Here is a 26,871-nt window from a genome sequence, read left to right on the forward strand (position 1 = left end):
TTTAGGGTGTCTACTTTCCGAAATGGGGTCATTTGTGGGGTTTTTCTACTGTTTGGGCATTGTATAACCTCAGGAAACATGACAGGTGCTCAGAAAGTCAGAGCTGCTTCAAAAAGCAGAAATTCACATTTTTGTACCTTAGTTTGTAAACGCTATAACTTTTACCCAAACCATTTTTTTTTGCCCAAACATTTTTTTTTATCAAAGACATGTAGAACAATAAATTTAGCGAAAAATTTATATATGGATGTCGTTTTTTTTGCAAAATTTTACAGCTGAAAGTGAAAAATGTCATTTTTTGGCAAAAAAATAGTTAAAGGGACTCTGTCACCACTTTCTAACCCCCACTTTTTTAACTATCGTTTTATTCATGGTGCCCTTCTGATTACAGTTGTCATCTTATATGTTAGATCTGCGGTGCCGTTTAGGTAAAAAATCGATTTATATCACCTGTCAATCAGCTAGATAAGGTGCCCAGGGCGTTCCTCTCCTCTTGAATCTGCCGCCTGCCGCCGCCGCCGTTGGTGCCCAGCTCCTCCCCCGGTCTCGTCAGCGCTGCCTCAAACAACACAGATCCGCCTCCGGCTCTCCCTCAATGCCCCCTCCTTTTTTTCGGAAATCTCGCGTGTGCGCACAGGCCTGCGCCCGTGCGTACGCATCCTTTTCTCGCGCATGCGCATAACGCGAACTTAGAGCGATGATGCCGAAAGGATGCGTACGCACGGGCGAGATTTCCGAAAAAAAGGAGGGGGCATTGAGGGAGAGCCGGAGGCGGATCTGTGTTGTTTGAGGCAGCGCTGACGAGACCGGGGGAGGAGCTGGGCACCAACGGCGGCGGCGGCAGGCGGCAGGCGGCAGATTCAAGAGGAGAGGAACGCCCTGGGCACCTTATCTAGCTGATTGACAGGTGATATAAATCGATTTTTTACCTAAACGGCACCGCAGATCTAACATATAAGATGGCAACTGTAATCAGAAGGGCACCATGAATAAAACGATAGTTAAAAAAGTGGGGGTTAGAAAGTGGTGACAGAGTCCCTTTAAATTTCGATTAGTAACAAAAAATTAAAAATGTCAGTAGCACTAAAATACCACCAAATGAAAGCTCTATTAGTGAGAAGAAAAGGAGGTAAAATTCATTTGGGTGGTAAGTTGTATGACCGAGCAATAAACTGTGAAAGTAGTGTAGTGCCGAAGTGTAAAAAGTGGCCTGGTCATGAAGGGGGTTTTAGCTAGCGGGGTTGAAGTGGTTAAAATGGAAAATCTGCCAAAAAAGTGAAATTCTGAAATTTCATCTCCATTTTTCATTAATTCTTGTAGAACACCTAAAGGGTTAACAAAGTTTGAAAAATCAGTTTAGAATACTTTGAGGTGTGTAGTTTCTAAAATGGGGTCATTTTTGGGTGGTTTCTATTATGTAAGCCTCACAAAGTGACTTCAGACCTGAACTGGTCCTTAAAAATTGGGTTTTGGAAATTTTCTGAAAAATTTCAAGATTTGCTTCTAAACTTCTAAGCCTTCTAACGTCCCCAAAAAATAAAATGGCATTCACAAAATAATCCAAACATTAAGTAGACATATGGGGAATGTAAAGTAATAACTATTTTTGGAAGTATTACTATCTATTATAAAAGTGGAGAAATTGAAATTTGGAAATTTGCATATTTTTCCACATTTTTGGTAAATTTGGTATTTTTTTATAAATAAAAATGAAATTTTTGGACTCAATTTTACCACTGTCATGAAGTACAATATATGATGAGAAAACAATCTCAGAATGGCCTGGATAAGTAAAAGTGTTTTAAAGTTATTACCACATAAAGTGACACATTAGATTTGCAAAAAATGGCCAGGTCCTTAAGGTGAAAAAGGGCAGGGTCCTTAAGGGTTTAATTCTGTTCAAAAATGCATTTACTGTGTAAACTTAACAAAAATAAAAATAATAGACATATTAGGTATCGTCACGTCCGTAACAACCTGTTCTATAAAAATATCACATGAGATGCCCCCTCAGGTGAATGCTGTAAAAAATGTTTTAAAAAACTATGCCAAAACAGCCATTTTTTGTCACCTTGCCTCACAAAAAGTGTAATACCAAGCGATCAAAAAGTCTTATGTACCCCAAAATTGTATGATTAAAACCACCTTCTCATCTTACAAAAAATGAGACCCTACCTAAGACAATCGCCAGAAAAATAAAAAAAAAGGCTAGTCAGAAAATGGCAACACAAAAACAATATTTAATTCTGTTCAAAAATGCATTTACTGTGTAAAACTTAACAAAAATAAAAATAATAGACATATTGGGTATCGCCGCATCCATAACAATCTGCTCTATTAAATTATCACATTATATGCCCCCTCAGGTGAATACTGTAAAAAAATAAATAAAAAAACTACACCAAAACCATTGTAGCAAAATCTGCCTCCAAAATCCTTATGGCGCTCCTTTCCTTCTGACCACTGCCAGGTGCCCATAGAGCAGTTTACCACCACATATGGGGTATTTCTATAAATTGCAGAATCAGAGTAATGCATATTGAGGTTTAGTTTGCTGATGACCCTTGCTGTGGTGCAAGAAAAAATTTATTAACATGAAAAATCTGCATAAAAAAAAATTGTTTTAAATTTTGCTTCCATTTTGCTTTAATTCTTGTAGAACACCTAAAGGGTTAACAAAGTTTGTAACATCAGTTCATAGCTGAATTGGTGCTTAAAAAAAGGTATTGGAAATTTTGTTGAAAATTTGAAAAATGGCTTCTAAACTTCTAAGCCTTCTAACATCCTAAAAAAATTAAATGACATTTACAAAATGATGCCAACATAAAGCAGACATATGGGGACTGTTGACTGATAACTATTTTATGAGGCATTACTATCTGTCTTAAAAGTCGAGAAATTTAAATGTAGAAAATTGAGAATTTTTCCAAATTCTTTGTAAATATATATTTTTTTTAATAAATAAAAAAATATATATACTGACTCAAATTTAGCACTGTCGTGAATGTATAATGTGTCATGAGAAAACAGTCTCAGAATGGCTTGGATAAGTAAGGCCGAATGCACACGGCTGTGTTCCGCGGCCGAGAGCGGTCCGTGGTATGCCGGGCTGGATTCCTGTTCAGAGCAGGAGCGCACGGCGTCATTGGTTGCTATGATGCCGTGCACTTCATGCCGCCGCTGCTGTACAGTAATACACTCGTATAGTGCATTACTGTACAGCAGCGGCTGCATGAAGCACACGGCGTCATAGATAATGCTGTGCGCTCCTGTTCTGAACAGGAATCCAGCCCGGCATACCACGGACCGCTCTCGGCCGCGGAACACGGCTGTGTGCATTCGGCCTAAAAGTGTTCCAAAGTTATTACCACATAAAGTGACACATGTTGGATTTGCAAAAAATAGCCTGAACAGGAAGGTGAAAACTGGCCTGGGGTAGAAAGGGTTAAGTCACATTCATATCAGTAAGATAATAATTGAGCTATAATGAGTGTTTAGGAGGTCAGAGATCAGAGATAAGGAGTTGTCAGCTGAGTTGCCTGACTGAACAGAGTGAAAATTCAGAGCCTGTTGCTAGAAAAACTCAAGGCTGCACAGAGACTGGGGTTCGAAATGTTTAATAAAGACCAAATAAAAGCTTATACCCAAAGCTCCTTTGAAAAATGAAAGGTGGAATATGGTTGCCATTAGAGGTGAGCGAATTTCTTCAAAATTCAATTTGGCTGCTTTGCTGAATTTGACCCAAAAAAATTGGTTTGTGAGCAATTACTTTGTCACAAAGTGCATTTTTTTGTAAGGAGCGGGTACAATGACAGAGAGCTGCGATAGCACTGCTCCCCATCATTGTACCCCTCGGATGCCGGGATCATGTATGCATCTTAGAGTAAAAACAGAGTAAAATTAACAGAAAAAAATAACATCATACTTACTACCTCTATTTGCGCGCGATGGGCCGGCCGCCGGCATCTTCCTTGAAGATCTGGTGCGAAATCTCATGTGGCCCGTTGTCACGCCAGCCACGTGGTGACTTCATACATTACCACGCACGGGATTTCGCGAGCAAATGGAGGAGATAATTATGATTTTTTTTTGTTTTTTACGCTATTTCAGGTTAAATCAATTTGCTAGGAAATTTGCTCAACTCTAGTTGCTATGGATAACTAAGCCATTTTTTTTTACTTCAGTTTTGATAAATCTCCTCCATAATCTTTAAAAAATATTAAAGGGCTTCTGTCACCCCCCAAACATAAATTTTCAGTTTTTGACATACTATATTTGCTAATGTTTACAGATTCGATATATACTCCTCTTACCTCAGGCTGTGGTGTAATTTCTGTAAAAATCAGACTTTAGTGATATGTAAATTTCTTCACCACCAGTAAGTTGGGCGGACTTGCTGGAAGCCGCCGCATCCTCTGTCTGACAAAACGCCCCCTCCTCCACTTGATTGACAGGGCCACGCTCGCTTGGCTGCTCCTTCTCTCAGAGCGCCTGCGCCAAATGAGGACCGGTATGGCGCAGGCGTGGGATTTGAGCTGCAGGCAGGGCCAGCTGGAGGATGAGAGTGCTCGCTGGCCCTGTCAATCAAGTGTAGGAGGGGGCGTTTTTTTAGACAGAGGATGCGGCGGCTTCCAGCAAGTCCGCCCAACTTGCTGGTAGTGAAGAAATTTACATATCACTAAAGTCCGATTTTTACAGAAATTACACCACAGCCGGAGGTAAGAGGAGTATATATCTAATCTGTAAAAATTAGCAAATATATTAAGTCAAAAACTGAAAACTGGTGTTTGGGGGGTGACAGAAGCCCTTTAAGTATTTTTACTGCCTGTGTGTTTATGCAAAATGCACAGGCATCTTTTTATAGGTAATAGCACAGGTTAGCCCTGAGTACCTTTGTTAGGCCCAAGGCTGTTCCTTAAAACCATCATACAAGGTGTATAACCAGTAAACAAAATTAGATTCCCCCTTACTTCGAATACCACAATCTCTATTAACTGAAAATCATGACGACTAAAGAGCCAGGAACAGAGTTTTTATAGGGGTCACAGTTGTCAGTGGCAAACGTTCCCTCATCTTTGGCTGATTGCTCGGCAACAGCACTGCCCACAATATCAAAGTCCAAGAGAAGCCAGGCAGTTAGAACTGTATGAATCACAATTCCCTAGTAGCAAATCTGTTTTTGATCATGTCTTCTGATGAAAGTAGTCCTGCCATTGGTGTGAGGAGAGGGCAGATATATTAAAAAAAAAAAAAAAATTAGTTGGGGAACCTCTTTAATGAGGCAAAACAGCAAGTACCTAGAGATTATAACCAGTATCCTTTTTCTCTCCTATAGAAAGTCGCTGTCAAAAGTTCTACCACACCCAAGAAGATAACAAGTTATTTGGTCGCATTTGTCTGGGAAATGTGTGTCAATGTGCTGAAGGTAAAGTATATTTGTAAACTCCTCCAGTTACTGAATGTATTCACTTCTACCCCTCCACTGTGCACATCGGGACAAGCGTCAGGACAATGTGGTGGTGAAAACTCAGGATTGAAAAGGACTGCCACACAAAGAGAAGTGATGATCTACGTAATATGTCTGGTCTGGAGTCTGTATTTTACGGATAGCCTTGGGCCTTTATTTAGGAAGAACCCAGTCTCCACTCTGTTTAAGGGGACAGCTGGTCTGGGGTCTGTATTAGTTCAGAGTCTCTGGAGGCTCTGAATATATTTAAGGATCTGGTCTGGGGTCTGTATTAGTTCAGGGTCTCTTGAGGCTCTAAAAATATTTAGGGATCTCTTCTGGGGTCTGTAAAAGTTCAGGGTCTCTGGAGGCTCTAAATATATTTAGGAATCTGATCTGAGGTCACCATCTGTATCAGTTGGTTGGGTCTGGTATATATATTTAGAAATCTGATCTGGGGCCTGTAATTGTTTAGGGGATCTGATCTTTGGGGGAATATTAGCTTAGGGTGTCCGTATTCATTTTGGGGTTTGACAAAAATATATACTGTGTGCACTATTTGAGATTAAAATGTCATAAGGTTGGATCATGTCCCATATACAGTAAGTAGGTATTGGCCTGAAGCCAAAACTTTTGTGCGCCATATTATACTTCCATTTTCACTATCTCCCTGATGTCCCTTCTCAGAAGTATGAGGTCAAGTATTTTGGAGGTCGGAAGCATCTTGTATATAGACTTTATTTTTCCTTATTTAACAACTTTTATCCATTTTCAGGCAACTGCTTGATGAAACAAGAGACAACAGACAAAAACAGAGCTTTAGATCGAATGACTAAGGCCTGCAAATCTGGAGTAGACTATGGTGAGCTTTAACTATTACACTTCTATAAGCCAATCAGCATCATCATTATGCCTTCACAACAGTCCAGCTAGAAGTCTAGCTCATAAAATATTTATATCTCATCTGTTCAATTCACCTATTTATGTCATTCTACACAATTCCTACTTTGGGACTGTTGGAAAGTTGCACAATTTTTGTCCCAGGGTAATTTCAATCAACATACATATACAGATGGGGTTCTTGCCACATAATGAAACTTGCTGCATGTTTTTGTTGCTCCTAGTTTGTTCTGCTCCCACTCTCAACTGAAGTTGAGGACGTTAACCCCACAGTAGTTCTTCCAATTGGTATTACAGCTGCACAGTAAAGGCGGCCATACACAGTCATGATCGCTTGTCCAACAGCTATCTCTCCTGACTCCGTACCAGTTTTTCCATACACATTCACCTCGGCCAAACATATATTATTTGGAGAGAACGGAAAAAGCTCCTGCCAAGCACCTCTGGAGGCAGCTTAAAGGGAACCTGTCATGTGGATATTTAATTATAATTTAACTTATTATATACAATCATTAACTACTAAAAAGTACCTTAGATGTATTCACTTACTGGTGTGACAGATGGTTACCTCATAATATACACACAAAGATGCCACATGCCGCATGCTAATGAGCTGATTTGAGTCCAGCGTGATGTCAGTGAGTCCAGCGTTTTTTTAATTCAGAGATATAGCCACTCCCCTGCCCACCTGCTGCTGATTTATATGAAAAAAATACTGTCAATCAGCAGCATGTAGGCAGGGAGAGTCAGGAGCTCATAAATATTCAGGACTTCTCATTATCAGCTGGAGCTTTTCAATACAAGATGTTGGCAGATTGACTGGGTCAATTAAAGAAAGTGACCCAGCATTTTGGTAAGAGAATCAGTCACTTATTTATGTTGCTCTTAGTTAGGACACCATAAAACTGGTGACAGGTTCCCTTTAAGCCCTGGAGAAACAAAAGGATTGGCCAAGAATATTAATTTCGACTGATCCTTGTCTCCCTTGATAATCTGTCAGGGGAGAGTTGAATGGGTCCTGAATCCAGAAGGTGAGGTGTGAAACAGAGTGCTTCCGTGGGAATTCTCTCCGTGCCTCCGCACTGCAAAAAAATATTAAATGTTCTATTTTGTTGCGGTGCGGACGGATCACAAACCCATTCAAGTTGGGTTTGGATCCGTTGCGGCGCGGATAGTGCCTGTGCATTGGGGACCGCAAATTGTGGTCCCCAATGCACGGAACGGCCAAGCAACGGCCATGTGCATGAAGCCAAAATCAATTGTATGAAATTCCCATATTAGTAAATTCCCACATGGTTTGCTATAGCTAAATAAACATATATGTTCACTATTATCCTGCAACAATTATCAAAAGGAAGGTAAAAACCCTCATTAAGGCAAAGGCCAATTTCCTTATCTTAGGGAAAATTATTATTTTCCATGTCAGTGTTACCCAGTATTTTACCATTTAGTATGTACTGGTGACTTGCATTATTCCTTCCCATGTGCATAACCTTACATTTGTCAGTGTTAAACCTCATCTGCCCAAGCCACAAACATATCTAGAATCGAGACCTATAGTATTCTAAAATACAGATAATGGGGTCGAAGTGCATTTCTGTGACTTTTTGCAGTTTTTTGCGTCTATTGCATCTCTTAAGTTCAATTTTCTTGACGAGAACGTCAAATTAGACCTGGATAATGGTTTATTTATGTTTTGCAACCTTTCAAAATGTAGCAAAAAAGTTGCATCCCACGCCAGCTCCTGCCCAGGCGTACGCTTCCTCAGATGTCTAGCCACAATGCTAGTTTGTAAGGTGGTAATACATTAACTACAATATCCATGTCTGGGCTACAGAAAACACACAACTCACAGATGTGATACAGTTATGTCTAAGTGCCACATATTAGCTGTACATGAAGCCCTTCAATACTGGAGGTGTTCTAATTTTTGCGTTTTCATTTTTGTTCTCTGTATTCGTGGAGCCATAACTTATTATTTTTCGGTTCACATCGCCGTATGAGGGCTTGTTTTTTGTGGGACAAGTTGTATTTTGCAATGCCACCATTTAATATGGCATGAAATGTAGTGGGAAGCGGGAAAAAATTGAATAGGGTCAGAATTGAAAAAAAAAAAATGCAATTCTGCCAGTTTTAGGGGTTTTGTCCCTGCGATGTGGAAAAACTGACCTGTGCCCTTCATTCTCTGGGTCAGTATGATTACAAAGATATCACATCTGAATAGTTTTTTTGTGTTTTTAATCAAAAGTTTGAACAAAAATATATGTTTTTTCATTGCCCTATTCTGACCCCCATAACTTTTTTATAGTTATGTATACAGAGGTGTGTGGGGGCTAATTTTCTGCAGGACAATCTGTAGCTTTTATTGATACTATTTTGGAGTGTATGTGACTTTTTGATCTGAATTATTTTGCATAAGTAAAACGATTGAAAAAATGGCGAATTGGACATTTCGATTTTATCACATTGGCCGTATGGGATAAATATTTTTATATTTTAATAATAAAGACCCCCCCCCAACTTCCCCCTTACCCAAACAACTCCCTCCTCGCCTGTAACCCTGTTCAGTTCTCAGAGCTGGCACGGATGTAGTGTTGGAATCTGATGTTGTGGCCCAGTTTTTCCATTTTTGCAGCAAAAACTCAGCTAAGAGGTCGGCCATATGCTGTGGATCAGCTCCATAATGTGTCATGTGTAGAAGTGTTGTAGATTTATAATTTGGATGCTTTTTATTGGTGCAGAGTGGAAAAGCTTCACGTCTAAATTTGCAACAATTTTATCGATAATGTGCCATTTTTGGTAAATCTCACACAAAATAGGCCCGTTCCAAATTAGACCTGTCTCAAATCCTGTCTTAAATGATAAATGTGCCCCCTGTGGTTCCCCACTAGCAACGGTAACCTTATCAATACTGACCCCTATGTTTGCCCATGATTTACGATGACCAGTCGGAATATGTACCATTAATTGCCACCCTCTTCTTCCTACCACTGAGCCCGTTACTTACCCACTTAGAATGTTATCTCTTAGAAAACCTTCAAACAGCTTACCAATAGAGTTGAGCGAACACCTGGATGTTCGGGTTCGAGAAGTTCGGCCGAACATCCCGGAAATGTTCGGGTTCGGGATCCGAACCCAATCCGAACTTCGTCCCGAACCCGAACCCTATTGAAGTCAATGGGGACCCGAACTTTTCGGCACTAAAAAGGCTGTAAAACAGCCCAGGAAAGAGCTAGAGGGCTGCAAAAGGCAGCAACATGTAGGTAAATCCCCTGCAAACAAATGTGGATAGGGAAATGAATTAAAATAAAAATTAAATAAATAAAAATTAACCAAAATCAATTGGAGAGAGGTTCCATAGCAGAGAATCTGGCTTCCCGTCACCCACCACTGGAACAGTCCATTCTCAGATATTTAGGCCCCGGCACCCAGGCAGAGGAGAGAGGTCCCGTAACAGAGAATCTGTCTTCATGTCAGCAGAGAATTAGTCTGCATGTCATAGCAGAGAATGAGGCTTCACGTCAGCCACCACTGCAACAGTCCATTGGCATATATTTAGGCCCAGCACCCAGGCAGAGGAGAGAGGTCCCGTAACAGACAATCTGGCTTCATGTCAGCAGAGAATCAGTCTGCATGTCATAGCAGAGAATCAGGCTTCACGTCACCCACCACTGCAACAGTCCATTGTCATAAATTTAGGCCCAGCACTAGTGTTGAGCGGCATGTCCCATATTCGAATTCGCGAAATTTTGTGAATATTCGAAAGAATATTCGTAAAATATTCGCGATTATTCAAATTCGTTATTATTTCGCATATGCGATAATTCGAATTTTCGCATCGCATAATACATATGCTATGCAAAATTCACATGTGCGCTAATGAAATCGCCTTACGAAGATTCGCAACTCAATTCAATCACTAATGTATGAATGCAATGCCCTTTGCCTCTGTTCTGGGACAAGTGTAGATATTCGCATGTGCGCTAATAAAATCGCCTTACGAAGATTCGCACCTCAATCACTTTCTAGGGAATGTGAGACTTTTGGGAATCAATCGAGATACAGTGGGGGGTGATGACAGTAGTTGACAGAGTACAGATCAATGTAATCTGTAAGGTGGAAAGTAAAATAAAAAATACGAATTTTCGTTAATCGAATTTTACGAAGTTCTACGTATTCGCGAATATGGTGCTATACTATATGAATGCACAGGCCTTTGCCTCTCTGTTCTGGGGACAAGTGTAGATATTTGCATTTGCGTTAATAAAATCGCCTTACGAAGATTCGCAGCTCAATTCAATCACTAATGTATGAATGCAAAGCCCTTTGCCTCTGTTCTGGGACAAGTGTAGATATTCGCATGTGCGCTAATAAAATCGCCTTACGAAGATTCGCAACTCAATTCACTAATGTATGAATGCAAAGCCCTTTGCCTCTGTTCTGGGACGTGCCGATATTCGCATGTGCGCTAATAAAATCGCCTTACGAAGATTCGCGCCTCAATCACTTTCTAGGCAATGTGAGTAAGATCTGAGCTGTTGGACCTTTGGGAAACAATCAATTATATGTGTACTGTAATTTTGTGGGGGGGGGGGGAAAAACAAAAAACGAATATTCGTTTTTACGAATATATAGCACTATATTCGAAATATTCGCGAAATCGCGAAGTTGCGATATTCGCGAAAAAAATTTGCTTTTCGAATATTCGCGCTCAACACTACCCAGCACCCAGGCAGAGGAGAGAGGTCCCGTAACAGACAATCTGGCTTCATGTCAGCAGAGAATCAGTCTGCATGTCATAGCAGAGAATGAGGCTTCACGTCAGCCACCACTGCAACAGTCCATTGGCATATATTTAGGCCCAGCACACACAGGCAGAGGAGAGAGGTCCCGTAACAGAGAATCTGGCTTCATGTCAGCAGAGAATTAGTCTGCATGTCATAGCAGAGAATGAGGCTTCACGTCAGCCACCACTGCAACAGTCCATTGGCATATATTTAGGCCCAGCACACACACAGGCAGAGGAGAGAGGTCCCGTAACAGAGAATCTGGCTTCATGTCAGCAGAGAATCAGTCTGCATGTCATAGCAGAGAATGAGGCTTCACGTCAGCCACCACTGCAACAGTCCATTGGCATATATTTAGGCCCAGCACCCAGGCAGAGGAGGGAGGTCCCGTAACAGAGAATCTGTCTTCATGTCAGCAGAGAATCAGTCTGCATGTCATAGCAGAGAATGAGGCTTCACGTCAGCCACCACTGCAACAGTCCATTGGCATATATTTAGGCCCAGCACCCAGGCAGAGGAGGGAGGTCCCGTAACAGAGAATCTGTCTTCATGTCAGCAGAGAATTAGTCTGCATGTCATAGCAGAGAATGAGGCTTCACGTCAGCCACCACTGCAACAGTCCATTGGCATATATTTAGGCCCAGCACACACACAGGCAGAGGAGAGAGGTCCCGTAACAGAGAATCTGGCTTCATGTCAGCTAGAGAATCAGTCTGCATGTCATAGCAGAGAATGAGGCTTCACGTCAGCCACCACTGCAACAGTCCATTGGCATATATTTAGGCCCAGCACACACACAGGCAGAGGAGAGAGGTCCCGTAACAGAGGATCTGGCTTCATGTCAGCAGAGAATCAGTCTGCATGTCATAGCAGAGAATCAGGCTTCACGTCAGCCACCACTGCAACAGTCCATTGTCATAATTTAGGCCCAGCACCCAGGCAGAGGAGAGAGGTCCCGTAACAGAGAATCTGGCTTCATGTCAGCAGAGAATCAGTCTTCATATCATAGCAGAGAATCAGGCTTCACGTCACCCACCACTGTAAGAGTCAATTTTCATAAATTTAGGCCCAGAACCCAGGCAGAGGAGAAAGGTCCCGTAACAGACAATCTGGCTTCATGTCAGCAGAGAATCAGTCTTCATATCATAGCAGAGAATCAGGCTTCACGTCACCCACCACTGTAAGAGTCAATTTTCATAAATTTAGGCCCAGAACCCAGGCAGAGGAGAAAGGTCCCGTAACAGACAATCTGGCTTCATGTCAGCAGAGAATCAGTCTTCATATCATAGCAGAGAATCAGGCTTCACGTCACCCACCACTGCAACAGTCCATTGGCATATATTTAGGCCTAGCACACAGGCAGAGCAGAGAGGTCCCGTAACAGACAATCTGGCTTCATGACAGCAGAGAATCAGTCTGCATGTCATAGCAGAGAATCAGGCTTCACGTCAGCCACCACTGCAACAGTCCATTGTCATAAATTTAGGCCCAGCACCCAGGCAGAGGAGAGAGGTCCCGTAACAGAGGATCTGGCTTCATGTCAGCAGAGAATCAGTCTGCATGTCATAGCAGAGAATGAGGCTTCACGTCAGCCACCACTGCAACAGTCCATTGGCATATATTTAGGCCCAGCACACACACAGGCAGAGGTGAGAGGTCCCGTAACAGAGGATCTGGCTTCATGTCAGCAGAGAATCAGTCTGCATGTCATAGCAGAGAATCAGGCTTCACGTCAGCCACCACTGCAACAGTCCATTGTCATAAATTTAGGCCCAGCACCCAGGCAGAGGAGAGAGGTCCCGTAACAGAGAATCTGGCTTCATGTCAGCAGAGAATCAGTCTTCATATCATAGCAGAGAATCAGGCTTCACGTCACCCACCACTGTAAGAGTCAATTTTCATAAATTTAGGCCCAGAACCCAGGCAGAGGAGAAAGGTCCCGTAACAGACAATCTGGCTTCATGTCAGCAGAGAATCAGTCTTCATATCATAGCAGAGAATCAGGCTTCACGTCACCCACCACTGTAAGAGTCAATTTTCATAAATTTAGGCCCAGAACCCAGGCAGAGGAGAAAGGTCCCGTAACAGACAATCTGGCTTCATGTCAGCAGAGAATCAGTCTTCATATCATAGCAGAGAATCAGGCTTCACGTCACCCACCACTGCAACAGTCCATTGGCATATATTTAGGCCTAGCACACAGGCAGAGCAGAGAGGTCCCGTAACAGACAATCTGGCTTCATGACAGCAGAGAATCAGTCTGCATGTCATAGCAGAGAATCAGGCTTCACGTCAGCCACCACTGCAACAGTCCATTGTCATAAATTTAGGCCCAGCACCCAGGCAGAGGAGAGAGGTCCCGTAACAGAGGATCTGGCTTCATGTCAGCAGAGAATCAGTCTGCATGTCATAGCAGAGAATGAGGCTTCACGTCAGCCACCACTGCAACAGTCCATTGTCATAAATTTAGGCCCAGCACCCAGGCAGAGGAGAGAGGTCCCGTAAAAGAGGATCTGGCTTCATGTCAGCAGAGAATCAGTCTGCATGTCATAGCAGAGAATGAGGCTTCACGTCAGCCACCACTGCAACAGTCCATTGTCATAAATTTAGGCCCAGCACACAGGCAGAGGAGAGAGGTCCCGTAACAGACAATCTGGCTTCATGTCAGCAGAGAATCAGTCTGCATGTCATAGCAGAGAATGAGGCTTCACGTCACTCACCACTGCAACAGTCCATTGGCATATATTTAGGCCTAGCACACAGGCAGAGCAGAGAGGTCCCGTAACAGACAATCTGGCTTCATGTCAGCAGAGAATCAGTCTGCATGTCATAGCAGAGAATCAGGCTTCATGTCAGCCACCACTGCAACAGTCCATTGGCATATATTTAGGCCTAGCACACAGGCAGAGGAGAGGTTCATTCAACTTTGGGTAGCATCGCAATATAATGGTAAAATGAAAATAAAAATAGGATTGAATGAGGAAGTGCCCTGGAGTCCAATAATATATGGTTATGGGGAGGTAGTTAATGTCTAATCTGGACAAGGGACGGACAGGTCCTGTGGGATCCATGCCTGGTTCATTTTTATGAACGTCAGCTTGTCCACATTGGCTGTAGACAGGCGGCTGCGTTTGTCTGTAATGACGCCCCCTGCCGTGCTGAATACACGTTCAGACAAAACGCTGGCTGCCGGGCAGGCCAGCACCTCCAAGGCATAAAAGGCTAGCTCTGGCCACGTGGACACTTTAGAGACCCAGAAGTTGAATGGGGCCGAACCATCAGTCAGTACGTGGAGGGGTGTGCACACGTACTGTTCCACCATGTTAGTGAAATGTTGCCTCCTGCTAACACGTTGCGTATCAGGTGGTGGTGCAGTTAGCTGTGGCGTGTTGACAAAAGTTTTCCACATCTCTGCCATGCTAACCCTGCCCTCAGAGGAGCTGGCCGTGACACAGCTGCCTTGGCGACCTCTTGCTCCTCCTCTGCCTTGGCCTTGGGCTTCCACTTGTTCCCCTGTGACATTTGGGAATGCTCTCAGTAGCGCGTCTACCAACGTGCGCTTGTACTCGCGCATCTTCCTATCACGCTCCAGTGCAGGAAGTAAGGTGGGCACATTGTCTTTGTAGCGTGGATCCAGCAGGGTGGCAACCCAGTAGTCCGCACAGGTTAAAATGTGGGCAACTCTGCTGTCGTTGCGCAGGCACTGCAGCATGTAGTCGCTCATGTGTGCCAGGCTGCCCAGGGGTAAGGACAAGCTGTCCTCTGTGGGAGGCGTATCGTCATCGTCCTGCCTTTCCCCCCAGCCACGCACCAGTGATGGACCCGAGCTGCGTTGGGTGCCACCCCGCTGTGACCATGCTTCATCCTCATCCTCCTCCACCTCCTCCTCATCCTCGTCCTCCTCGTCCTCCAGTAGTGGGCCCTGGCTGGCCACATTTGTACCTGGCCTCTGCTGTTGCCAAAAACCTCCCTCTGAGTCACTTCGAAGAGACTGGCCTGAAAGTGCTAAAAATGACCCCTCTTCCTCCTCCTCCTCCTCCTCCTGGGCCACCTCCTCTTCCATCATCGCCCTAAGTGTTTTCTCAAGGAGACATAGAAGTGGTATTGTAACGCTGATAACGGTGTCATCGCCACTGGCCATGTTGGTGGAGTACTCGAAACAGCGCAACAGGGCACACAGGTCTCGCATGGAGGCCCAGTCATTGGTGGTGAAGTGGTGCTGTTCTGTAGTGCGACTGACCCGTGCGTGCTGCAGCTGAAACTCCACTATGGCCTGCTGCTGCTCGCACAGTCTGTCCAGCATGTGCAAGGTGGAGTTCCACCTGGTGGGCACGTCGCATATGAGGCGGTGAGCGGGAAGGCCGAAGTTACGCTGTAGCGCAGACAGGCGAGCAGCAGCAGGATGTGAACGCCGGAAGCGCGAACAGACGGCCCGCACTTTATGCAGCAGCTCTGACATGTCGGGGTAGTTGTGAATGAACTTCTGCACCACCAAATTCAGCACATGCGCCAAGCAAGGGATGTGCGTCAAATTGGCTAGTCCCAGAGCTGCAACGAGATTTCGCCCATTATCACACACCACCAGGCCGGGCTTGAGGCTCACCGGCAGCAACCACTCGTCGGTCTGTTGTTCAATACCCCGCCACAACTCCTGTGCGGTGTGGGGCCTGTCCCCCAAACATATGAGTTTCAGAATGGCCTGCTGACGTTTACCCCGGGCTGTGCTGAAGTTGGTGGTGAAGGTGTGTGGCTGACTGGATGAGCAGGTGGAAGAAGAGGAGGAGGAAGCCGAGAAGGAGGAGGTGGCAACAGGAGGCAAAGAATGTTGCCCTGCGATCCTTGGCGGCGGAAGGACGTGCGCCAAACAGCTCTCCGCCTGGGGCCCAGCTGCCACTACATTTACCCAGTGTGCAGTTAGGGAGATATAGCGTCCCTGGCCGTGCTTACTGGTCCACGTATCTGTGGTTAGGTGGACCTTGCTACAGATGGCGTTGCGCAGTGCACACTTGATTTTATCGGATACTTGGTTGTGCAGGGAAGGCACGGCTCTCTTGGAGAAGTAGTGCCGGCTGGGAACAACATACTGTGGGACAGCAAGCGACATGAGCTGTTTGAAGCTGTCTGTGTCCACCAGCCTAAATGACAGCATTTCATAGGCCAGTAGTTTAGAAATGCTGGCATTCAGGGCCAGGGATCGAGGGTGGCTAGGTGGGAATTTACGCTTTCTATCAAATGTTTGTGAGATGGAGAGCTGAACGCTGGCGTGTGACATGGTTGAGACGCTTGGTGACGGAGGTGGTGGTGGTGGTGTTGGTGGTACATCCCCTGTTTGCTGGGCGGCAGGTGCCAACGTTCCTCCAGAGGCGGAGGAAGAGGCCGAGGCGGCAGCAGCAGAATAGGCCGAGGCGGCAGCAGCAGAAGAGGTAGCAGGGGGAGCCTGAGTGACTTCCTTGGTTTTAAGGTGTTTACTCCACTGCAGTTCATGCTTTGCATGCAGGTGCCTGGTCATGCAGGTTGTGCTCAGGTTCAGAACGTTAATGCCTCGCTTCAGGCTCTGATGGCACAGCGTGCAAACCACTCGGGTCTTGTCGTCAGCACATTGTTTGAAGAAGTGCCATGCCAGGGAACTCCTTGAAGCTGCCTTTGGGGTGCTCGGTCCCAGATGGCGGCGGTCAGTAGCAGGCGGAGTCTCTTGGCGGCGGGTGTTCTGCTTTTGCCCACTGCTCCCTCTTTTGCTACGCTGTTGGCTCGGTCTCACCACTGCCTCTTCCTCCGAACTGTGAAAGTCAGTGGCACGACCTTCATTCCATGTGGGGTCTAGGACCTCATCGTCCCCTGCATCGTCTTCCACCCAGTCTTGATCCCTGACCTCCTGTTCAGTCTGCACACTGCAGAAAGACGCAGCAGTTGGCACCTGTGTTTCGTCATCATCAGAGACATGCTGAGGTGGTATTCCCATGTCCTCATCATCAGGAAACATAAGTGGTTGTGCGTCAGTGCATTCTATGTCTTTCACCGCTGGGGAAGGGCTAGGTGGATGCCCTTGGGAAACCCTGCCAGCGGAGTCTTCAAACAGCATAAGAGACTGCTGCATAACTTGAGGCTGAGACAGTTTCCCTGGTATGCATGGGGGTGATGTGACAGACTGATGGGGTTGGTTTTCAGGCGCCATCTGTGCGCTTTCTGCAGAAGACTGGGTGGGAGATAATGTGAACGTGCTGGATCCACTGTCGGCCACCCAATTGACTAATGCCTGTACCTGCTCAGGCCTTACCATCCTTAGAACGGCATTGGGCCCCACCATATATCGCTGTAAATTCTGGCGGCTACTGGGACCTGAGGTAGTTGGTACACTAGGACGTGTGGATGTGGCAGAACGGCCACGTCCTCTCCCAGCACCAGAGGGTCCACTAACACCACCACGACCATGTCCACGTCCGCGTCCCTTACTAGATGTTTTTCTCATTGTTATGGTTCACCACAACAACAAATATATTATTTGGCCCAATGTATTGTATTCAAATTCAGCGGGATATAAATTTGAGGCCTAGTATTTAGGCGCTGGGTGACCGGTATGGATTTAGTGACAGAATTAGACTTGGAAATGCACAGAAGCGTGTGTGTGAAGTTATTCTGAATGACCCTATGTGCACCTTGAATATTATATACCCTTTTTGGGATAGATTTCAAATAGCTCTGATATAGCAGGAACCACTAAATTATGAAATTGCTAAATTGGGAATTGTATTTCAACCCAGAACAAAAAATGTGCTTTGACGGACACTAAATATCTTGCCCAGCAACAACAGTACAGCGGTAACGAGAGATTTAGCAGGATATAAATTTGAGGCCTAGTATTTAGGCGCTGGGTGACCGGTATGGATTTAGTGACAGAATTAGACTTTGAAATACACAGTAGCGGGTGTGTGTGAAGTTATTCTGAATGACCCTATGTGCACCTTGAATATTATATACCCTTTTTGGGATAGATTTCAAATAGCTCTGATATAGCAGGAACCACTAAATTATGAAATTGCTAAATTGGGAATTGTATTTCAACCCAGAACAAAAAATGTGCTTTGACGGACACTAAATATCTTTCCAAGCAACAACAGTACAGCGGTAACGAGAGATTTAGCAGGATATAAATTTGAGGCCTAGTATTTAGGCGCTGGGTGACAGGTATGGGTTTAGTGACAGAATTAGACTTGGAAATACACAGTAGCGGGTGTGTGTGAAGTTATTCTGAATGACCCAATGTGCACCTTGAATATTATATACCCTTTTAGGGATAGATTTCAAATAGCTCTGATATAGCAGAAACCACTAAATTATGAAATTGCTAAATTGGGAATTGTATTTCAACCCAGAACAAAAAATGTGCTTTGACGGACACTAAATAACTTTCCCAGCCACAACAGGACAGCGGTAACGAGAGATTTAGCGGGATATAAATTTGAGGCCTAGTATTTAGGCGCTGGGTGACAGGTATGGGTTTAGTGACAGAATTAGACTTGGAAATACACAGTAGCGGGTGTGTGTGAAGTTATTCTGAATGACCCAATGTGCACCTTGAATATTATATACCCTTTTAGGGATAGATTTCAAATAGCTCTGATATAGCAGAAACCACTAAATTATGAAATTGCTAAATTGGGAATTGTATTTCAACCCAGAACAAAAAATGTGCTTTGACGGACACTAAATAACTTTCCCAGCTACAACAGGACAGCGGTAACGAGAGATTTAGCAGGATATAAATTTGAGGCCTAGTATTTAGGCGCTGGGTGACAGGTATGGGTTTAGTGACAGAATTAGACTTGGAAATACACAGTAGCGGGTGTGTGTGAAGTTATTCTGAATGACCCAATGTGCACCTTGAATATTATATACCCTTTTAGGGATAGATTTCAAATAGCTCTGATATAGCAGAAACCACTAAATTATGAAATTGCTAAATTGGGAATTGTATTTCAACCCAGAACAAAAAATGTGCTTTGACGGACACTAAATAACTTTCCCAGCTACAACAGGACAGCGGTAACGAGAGATTTAGCAGGATATAAATTTGAGGCCTAGTATTTAGGCGCTGGGTGACAGGTATGGGTTTAGTGACAGAATTAGACTTGGAAATACACAGTAGCGGGTGTGTGTGAAGTTATTCTGAATGACCCAATGTGCACCTTGAATATTATATACCCTTTTAGGGATAGATTTCAAATAGCTCTGATATAGCAGAAACCACTAAATTATGAAATTGCTAAATTGGGAATTGTATTTCAACCCAGAACAAAAAATGTGCTTTGACGGACACTAAATAACTTTCCCAGCTACAACAGGACAGCGGTAACGAGAGATTTAGCAGGATATAAATTTGAGGCCTAGTATTTAGGCGCTGGGTGACAGGTATGGGTTTAGTGACAGAATTAGACTTGGAAATACACAGTAGCGGGTGTGTGTGAAGTTATTCTGAATGACCCAATGTGCACCTTGAATATTATATACCCTTTTAGGGATAGATTTCAAATAGCTCTGATATAGCAGAAACCACTAAATTATGAAATTGCTAAATTGGGAATTGTACTTCAACCCAGAACAAAAAATGTGCTTTGACGGACACTAAATAACTTTCCCAGCTACAACAGGACAGCGGTAACGAGAGATTTAGCAGGATATAAATTTGAGGCCTAGTATTTAGGCGCTGGGTGACAGGTATGGGTTTAGTGACAGAATTAGACTTGGAAATACACAGTAGCGGGTGTGTGTGAAGTTATTCTGAATGACCCAATGTGCACCTTGAATATTATATACCCTTTTAGGGATAGATTTCAAATAGCTCTGATATAGCAGAAACCACTAAATTATGAAATTGCTAAATTGGGAATTGTACTTCAACCCAGAACAAAAAATGTGCTTTGACGGACACTAAATAACTTTCCCAGCTACAACAGGACAGCGGTAACGAGAGATTTAGCAGGATATAAATTTGAGGCCTAGTATTTAGGCGCTGGGTGACCGGTATGGGTTTAGTGACAGAATTAGACTTGGAAATACACAGTAGCGGGTGTGTGTGAAGTTATTCTGAATGACCCAATGTGCACCTTGAATATTATATACCCTTTTAGGGATAGATTTCAAATAGCTCTGATATAGCAGAAACCACTAAATTATGAAATTGCTAAATTGGGATTTGTACTTCAACCCAGAACAAAAAATGTGCTTTGACGGACACTAAATAACTTTCCCAGCTACAACAGGACAGCGGTAACGAGAGATTTAGCGGGATATAAATTTGAGGCCTAGTATTTAGGCGCTGGGTGACCGGTATGGATTTAGTGACAGAATTAGACTGGGATATGGCCAAAAAATAACCACACTATTGCTGGTTAAATGCACTTGTTGACGGGCGCAGCTTGCCCCTGATGTAGTATATGGCCAAAAAATGAACAGACTATTGCTGGTTAAATGCACTTGGTGTCACAGCTTGACCAACCACACTACTGAGGGTTAAATGCACTTGGTGACGGGCGCAGCTTGCCCCTGATGTAGTATATGGCCAAAAAATAAACAGACTATTGCTGGTTAAATGCACTTGGTGTGACAGCTTCACCCTGATGTAGGCTTTAGCCAGAAAACAACCACACCATTGAGGGTTAAATGCACTTGGTGACAGGCGCAGCTTGCCCCTGATTTTGTATATGGCCAAAAAATGAACAGACTATTGCTGGTTAAATGCACTTGGTGTGACAGCTTCACCCTGATGTAGGCTTTAGCCAAAAAACAACCACACCATTGAGGGTTAAATGCACTTGGTGACAGGCGCAGCTTGCCCCTGATTTTGTATATGGCCAAAAAATGAACAGACTATTGCTGGTTAAATGCACTTGGTGTGACAGCTTCACCCTGATGTAGGCTTTAGCCAAAAAACAACCACACCATTGAGGGTTAAATGCACTTGGTGACAGGCGCAGCTTGCCCCTGATTTTGTATATGGCCAAAAAATGAACAGACTATTGCTGGTTAAATGCACTTGGTGTGACAGCTTCACCCTGATGTAGGCTTTAGCCAAAAAACAACCACACCATTGAGGGTTAAATGCACTTGGTGACAGGCGCAGCTTGCCCCTGATTTTGTATATGGCCAAAAAATGAACAGACTATTGCTGGTTAAATGCACTTGGTGTGACAGCTTCACCCTGATGTAGGCTTTAGCCAAAAAACAACTACACCATTGAGGGTTAAATGCACTTGGTCGCAGCTTGTGCTGGCGCACCACAAGACACAAAATGGCCGCCGATCACCCCAGAAAAATGTGACTGACAAACGGTCTGGGCAGCCTAAAAACAGTGAGCAATTGAGGATCAGCAGCTCAATGATCCACAGCTGCAGATCGATCAGTTAATCAAGTCCTTTGGAGGAGTTAATCTGCCTAATCTCGCCCTACTGTCGCAGCCGCAACCTCTCCCTACGCTAATCAGAGCAGAGTGACGGGCGGCGCTATGTGACTCCAGCTTAAATAGAGGCTGGGTCACATGGTGCTCTGGCCAATCACAGCCATGCCAATAGTAGGCATGGCTGTGATGGCCTCTTGGGGCAAGTAGTATGACGCTTGTTGATTGGCTGCTTTGCAGCCTTTCAAAAAGCGCCAAGAAAGCGTCACAAAAGCGCCAAGAAAGCGACGAACACCGAACCCGAACCCGGACTTTTACGAAAATGTCCGGGTTCGGGTCCGTGTCACGGACACCCCAAAATTCGGTACGAACCCGAACTATACAGTTCGAGTTCGCTCATCCCTACTTACCAACTGTAGATGTTCAACTTACCGGCCTATAGTTCCGGAGCTCACTTTTTTAACCTCTTTTTGAATATTGGTACCCCATTTGCTATGAGCCAGGCCTGTAGAACAGACCCTACCCTTGTTGTTTGTTATTGCACTTAATTCCCTTAGTACCCATGGGTGTATGCTGTCTGAGCCTGGTAATTTCTATATTTTAATCTGCACTTCTCCCTGAGTTAGATAAGTGATGTTTAATGGGGAGCTTGTCACCCCACTGATCAGATACTCTGTGGATAGGGCATATGATCTTATGGTGGGGAAACCCCTTTAAAAAAAAGAAATCCAGTCATTGTTTTTTTAGTACAGTTTTATTTTTATTATAATACCTGTGAATATCTTTGTATTTTAGTACATCATTGGCTGTGTATATTCTAACATGGGTATGCTATCATATGGGTTCATGGGTCAGTCCTGGGGCATTTGTTAGGCCCATCACTGTCCCTTTAAGACATCTGCTCAAGTGATCCCTATCACAGTGGCTGATAATCCGGATGAGAACGGACTGCCTTTACCCTCCCTTGTGATGCTAAGGTCATCACAAGTGTAGCGTAGGCTAAATCTAACTTTATCTTTCCTTGGGTTGGTGTGTTTCTATCAGTGATGTTGTGCTCTTGCCATATGGTACTAGGTGCTAATTACTAAATTCCAGCTTGTACAGTAAACTTATAGACCAAGGGTTTAACAGATTTGAGAAAAAGCCTAACTGTCACGAACCAGCGGGTGTGAACCCACTGTGTCATATATCCTACCTCCTTTAAGGGTGTTGTCTAAGTGAACCCCTGGATCTTCATAGTACCCCTTATGGTGGGGATAGACTTTCCCGAGGGGAACACCAGGTAGCTACCTCTTGAGGAGGATAGGCACACGAGGCAGCTGGTATAGGCGGACCAGGAGGTACCAGAGGCGTAGTCAGACAGGTAAAAGGTCAGGGCAGGTGGCACAGGTACAGGTCAAGTAATCCAGATCAGAAACAGGAGAGTCAAGGCAAGCAGGTAGGAATATAACAGGTAGCAGAATCCAGGAATACATATACGAGTCAGGAACACAAGAATACAAGCTGAAACTGGGAACCTTAGCAGGGCACAAGGACCTTGATACTGAGGCATCTGGGAAGGGGGCTGAGCCACTTATATATGCGCAGGAGGGCTAGGATAGCTCAGTGAGGTCACATGAACTAACCCATAAAGACCAGAAAGTCACGAGCGCCGGGCCTTAAGGAAGTGCTGCTGGAAACAAGCAGCAAGCATGCTGTGGCCAGGGGTGAGAGCAAATTGTGGGGTGGTTCCCAGAACAACAGCACCCACACAGAGAGAGCTCAGGTCTGCAGCGGTGAATGGGAAGCAGCGGCCGCAGATCACCGCTGAACACTGCGCCCGGGACCGTGGCGGATAGCAGGGGAACAGCGGTGCACAGAAGCCGCTGTTACACTAACAAACAAGGGGATACCATTGGGGAGTGTTCTCCAAAGAGTGACCCTCTAGGTATTATGAAACTTCAACTCTCAACATGCCCTGCAATTTTACAACAGATGGAGAGTTACGCTACTATAGTAAATGAGTAGTTTAAGGTAGATTTAAGAGAATTATGAAAAGTTTCAGACTAGAGGTAGAAGCATCTGAGGGCCACTGGATTACTGTAGCAGGGCGTCCCCACCGGCCATGGTTCATGTATAATTTGGGTGTCTTCTTATGTGCCAGAGGGGCCATTGGGCCTGCTCAGGAACCAGGGCCCAGATGTGACTGCTACCTCTGCAATCACTATGAGTACACTTCTGAATGAGACCGATGCTTTAGAGGGATCTTAGTATGGGCATAACTACCATGTTAGCAGGAATCGCAGACTGTTCCTCAATCCTTTGTTTAGGAATGACTAAGAAATGGGGAGTGGTAAATTTAAGGAGTCCCCATTTTAACTTTAACTATGAAGTCCCATGGTTATATCTGCTGTGGGTATTATCTTTTTTCTGTGGTAATATTCCGGGGCCTCTGCACATGTCAACTATTGGGAATAAGAGTTTGTATGACCCTTCTATCACTGTTGTAAAAGGGTCCTAAGACTTCTATATATTGCACTACTACCAGATATACAGCATAGAGTTCTCTGTAGTTCCCCCACCACAGAGTCCATCACTTTCTTATTCCATATACCACTACAGTGATAGCATTTTTAGTTTTAGTTTTACTTCTTATTAGTTAAAAGTAATGGCTAATTTCACTGTTTTCTCATCTACACAGTGTTCAAGGCGGTGGTTCTTAAGATACATTATGAAAAGGACTTTGACACATATGAAATGCACATTAAAGAGGTCTTCAAGAGAGGTAACGTTGAATGTGATGTAGAACAACTAAATCTCTAAGCAAGAAACTGTGTCCAGGACTGATTCGATGCAGGTCACTGAGGTCATAGAAATTTATTCCATCCACCAAATTCTCCCATCCACCAACAAATGCGTTAAAAATAGAAAATTCTTCCCATGTTAGGAGTGAGCGGGAAAAGAGATTTGGGTTTGTAAAAAACTTGGGGCAGGGCTAGAAGAAATATTTTGCCATGGATGAGTCCCAAATACCCAAGGAGTGTGATTCAGATCTGTTTGAGATAAGGTTCTTTCTATATATAATATATTATATAACACCTTTATTTATATCTTTCTATAAGTTCTGGAAGTTATTATGAGCCATGAGAACTGATTTGGGCTCATGATATAACTTAAAGGGAATTTCCGATACTTAAATAATGATGACGCCACCGATCAGCTGTTTGAGAAAGCAGCGGCGCTCGCAATATCGCAGCAATTTTTTTCCTCAGCTTTCCCTAGGCCAGGTGATGTCACGTTCATCGGCCACATGGCCTAAGCCCAGCTCATCCCCATTGAAATTAATGGGACTAAGCTGTTATACCAAGCACAGTGACTATACAATGTACAGCACTGTGCTTGGTGGGCTGCAAAAGGATGCGCAGATGCCTTCTCAAACTGATTGGCGGGGTCCCGGGTATCGGACCCCCACCAATCATATACTGATAAACTATCCAGAAAATAATCCATAAGTATTTAAATCTCGGAAATTTAATATATAAGTTCTATGTACCCCAAAATGGGGCCAAGGAAAGCTACTCAAGCTGCCCAGCAAAAAAAAATAAAAAATACCTTTACAAGCGGGGTAGTCTCGGGTAGTCTCGCGAATGCTGCTATAACTTTTCTTTTTTTCAAACGCCCCTCGGCTGCCCAGCTGTGCCCCCGTTCTGTTTCCGTGGCCTGTATGCTAATAGATAGCATCGGTACAGGGAGGAGAAGATGGCAGCGCTTCTCAGTGGGCATCTCCTTCTCCTTGGCTTTGGTGCAGTCCAATTGCAATGGAACGCATCACAGCCAGGAAGTGAAAAACAGCTCACCATCTTCCTGGCTGTGATATGATCCGCTGCAATTGGAATGCGCCACAGCCAGGGAGAGGGAGACGCCCACTGAGAAGCGCTGGCATCTTCTCCTCCCTGTACTGATGCTATCTATTAGCATACAGGCCACGGAAACAGAACGGGGGCACAGTGGAGTAGCCGAGAGGCGTTTGAACAAAAGAGAAGTTATAACAGCATTATCGAAGTGTACGCCGCTTGTAAAGGTACTTAGTTTAACCAAAAAATAAATTGGTAAAAGGTTCTCTTTAAGTTTACTTGATAAATAAAGTAATGTGTCATCAGAAAGTCAAGTCTACTATAGCTCATGTGCTGCTGTAAAGCATATCTCTAAACAGCAACTCAGAGCAACTCTTAGAAATAAGGCTAAAATAGGTGTAATCGGCATGAAAATGGTACTGAGAACCTCCCAATAGTGTCAACCCACCCAATCCATCAGTTCAGAAAATATAATGGGCAAATTGTTTCACCCAGTGTACCCCAATGCCAGGACAATTCTGAATTTGGTTGGATCAATTTGAACATCTTATGTCATTATTATAACATCTAAAGCTCCAGCTTTGAATTTTGAACCAATTTTACCATCTCATCACTACTAATTTCATCTTATATACCCTAGGAACGGATGAAGATGCCAAGGGCAAGCAACGGACCTTTATCAGCCACATTAAGTGTCGAGAAAATTTGGGCTTGGAGACAGAAAAAGACTACATTATCTATGGATCCTTCCATAATGTATTTCACACAGAGACATCAGGGTAAGTGAGAGGTCTGACCATTGAGGTTGGAGTCAAGGATTCACTGGTTGGTCAACTCTATGATAGAATCAACAAATGCTGACTATGTACTCTATATTTCCTCAGCTACACCTATGTCCTGGACAGTGATTCTTGGCTCGAGTGGTGGCCAAATGACAGAGAGTGCCAAAACCCTAAGCATCAAGCCCTCTGTAATGACTTTGCTGCAGTTGCTGATGAACTTGAAGTTGTTGGATGTCAAAGTTGATCACAAACAGTCCAAATCTTACTTCTTTAACTGATGGGATTTATGTACTGTACCATATTATTCACTAATAAAGTATTATGTATTCTGCACAGTCTGTGTTAATTATTGTCTTAGGGTCAACCTTCATTTTATCATGGCTGGCATCAACAAGTATTAAACCGGGGTAAGTGCCAGGGCCCATCAGGCTTGGAGGGTCAGGGTGATCTGGGCAAATATAATTTACACTTGCCATGCCAAGAGTTGTGTAGACTAGGAACAGGGCAAGCTCTCTTCCTGCTCTAGGCAGAGGCTTCAGAACAGAAGATATGCAGAACAGATCCAGCAAACATTAACTAGGCCCCACAACGGTATATTATAGCTATACATGGATTGTATGGAGCGCGTTCGGTAACTGACAACCAACCTGGGATAGAAGACATGATACAGTCAATAGCAACTGTGGCATCTCAGCAGTTAGTCAGAGGGGGCTACCAGAGGGGGCTACTTCTG

General features: G+C 44.1%; 1 protein-coding gene across 1 annotated transcript in view; it reads left to right on the plus strand.

Moving 5' to 3' along the window:
• LOC122927157 (venom factor-like) overlaps window positions 1–26,471 on the plus strand; it is a 150,633-nt gene extending 124,162 nt beyond the window's left edge. The window contains 5 exon segments of the mRNA XM_044278754.1: window positions 5,336–5,425; window positions 6,222–6,308; window positions 24,204–24,287; window positions 25,997–26,135; window positions 26,241–26,471. Of these exon segments, the coding sequence (XP_044134689.1) occupies window positions 5,336–5,425; window positions 6,222–6,308; window positions 24,204–24,287; window positions 25,997–26,135; window positions 26,241–26,382 (542 nt within the window). The 3' untranslated portion in view covers window positions 26,383–26,471.
• The last annotated feature ends 400 nt before the right edge of the window (window positions 26,472–26,871 follow it).

This window comes from Bufo gargarizans, chromosome 2 (assembly GCF_014858855.1).
Source record: "Bufo gargarizans isolate SCDJY-AF-19 chromosome 2, ASM1485885v1, whole genome shotgun sequence".
Classification (NCBI taxonomy): Eukaryota; Metazoa; Chordata; class Amphibia; order Anura; family Bufonidae; genus Bufo; species Bufo gargarizans.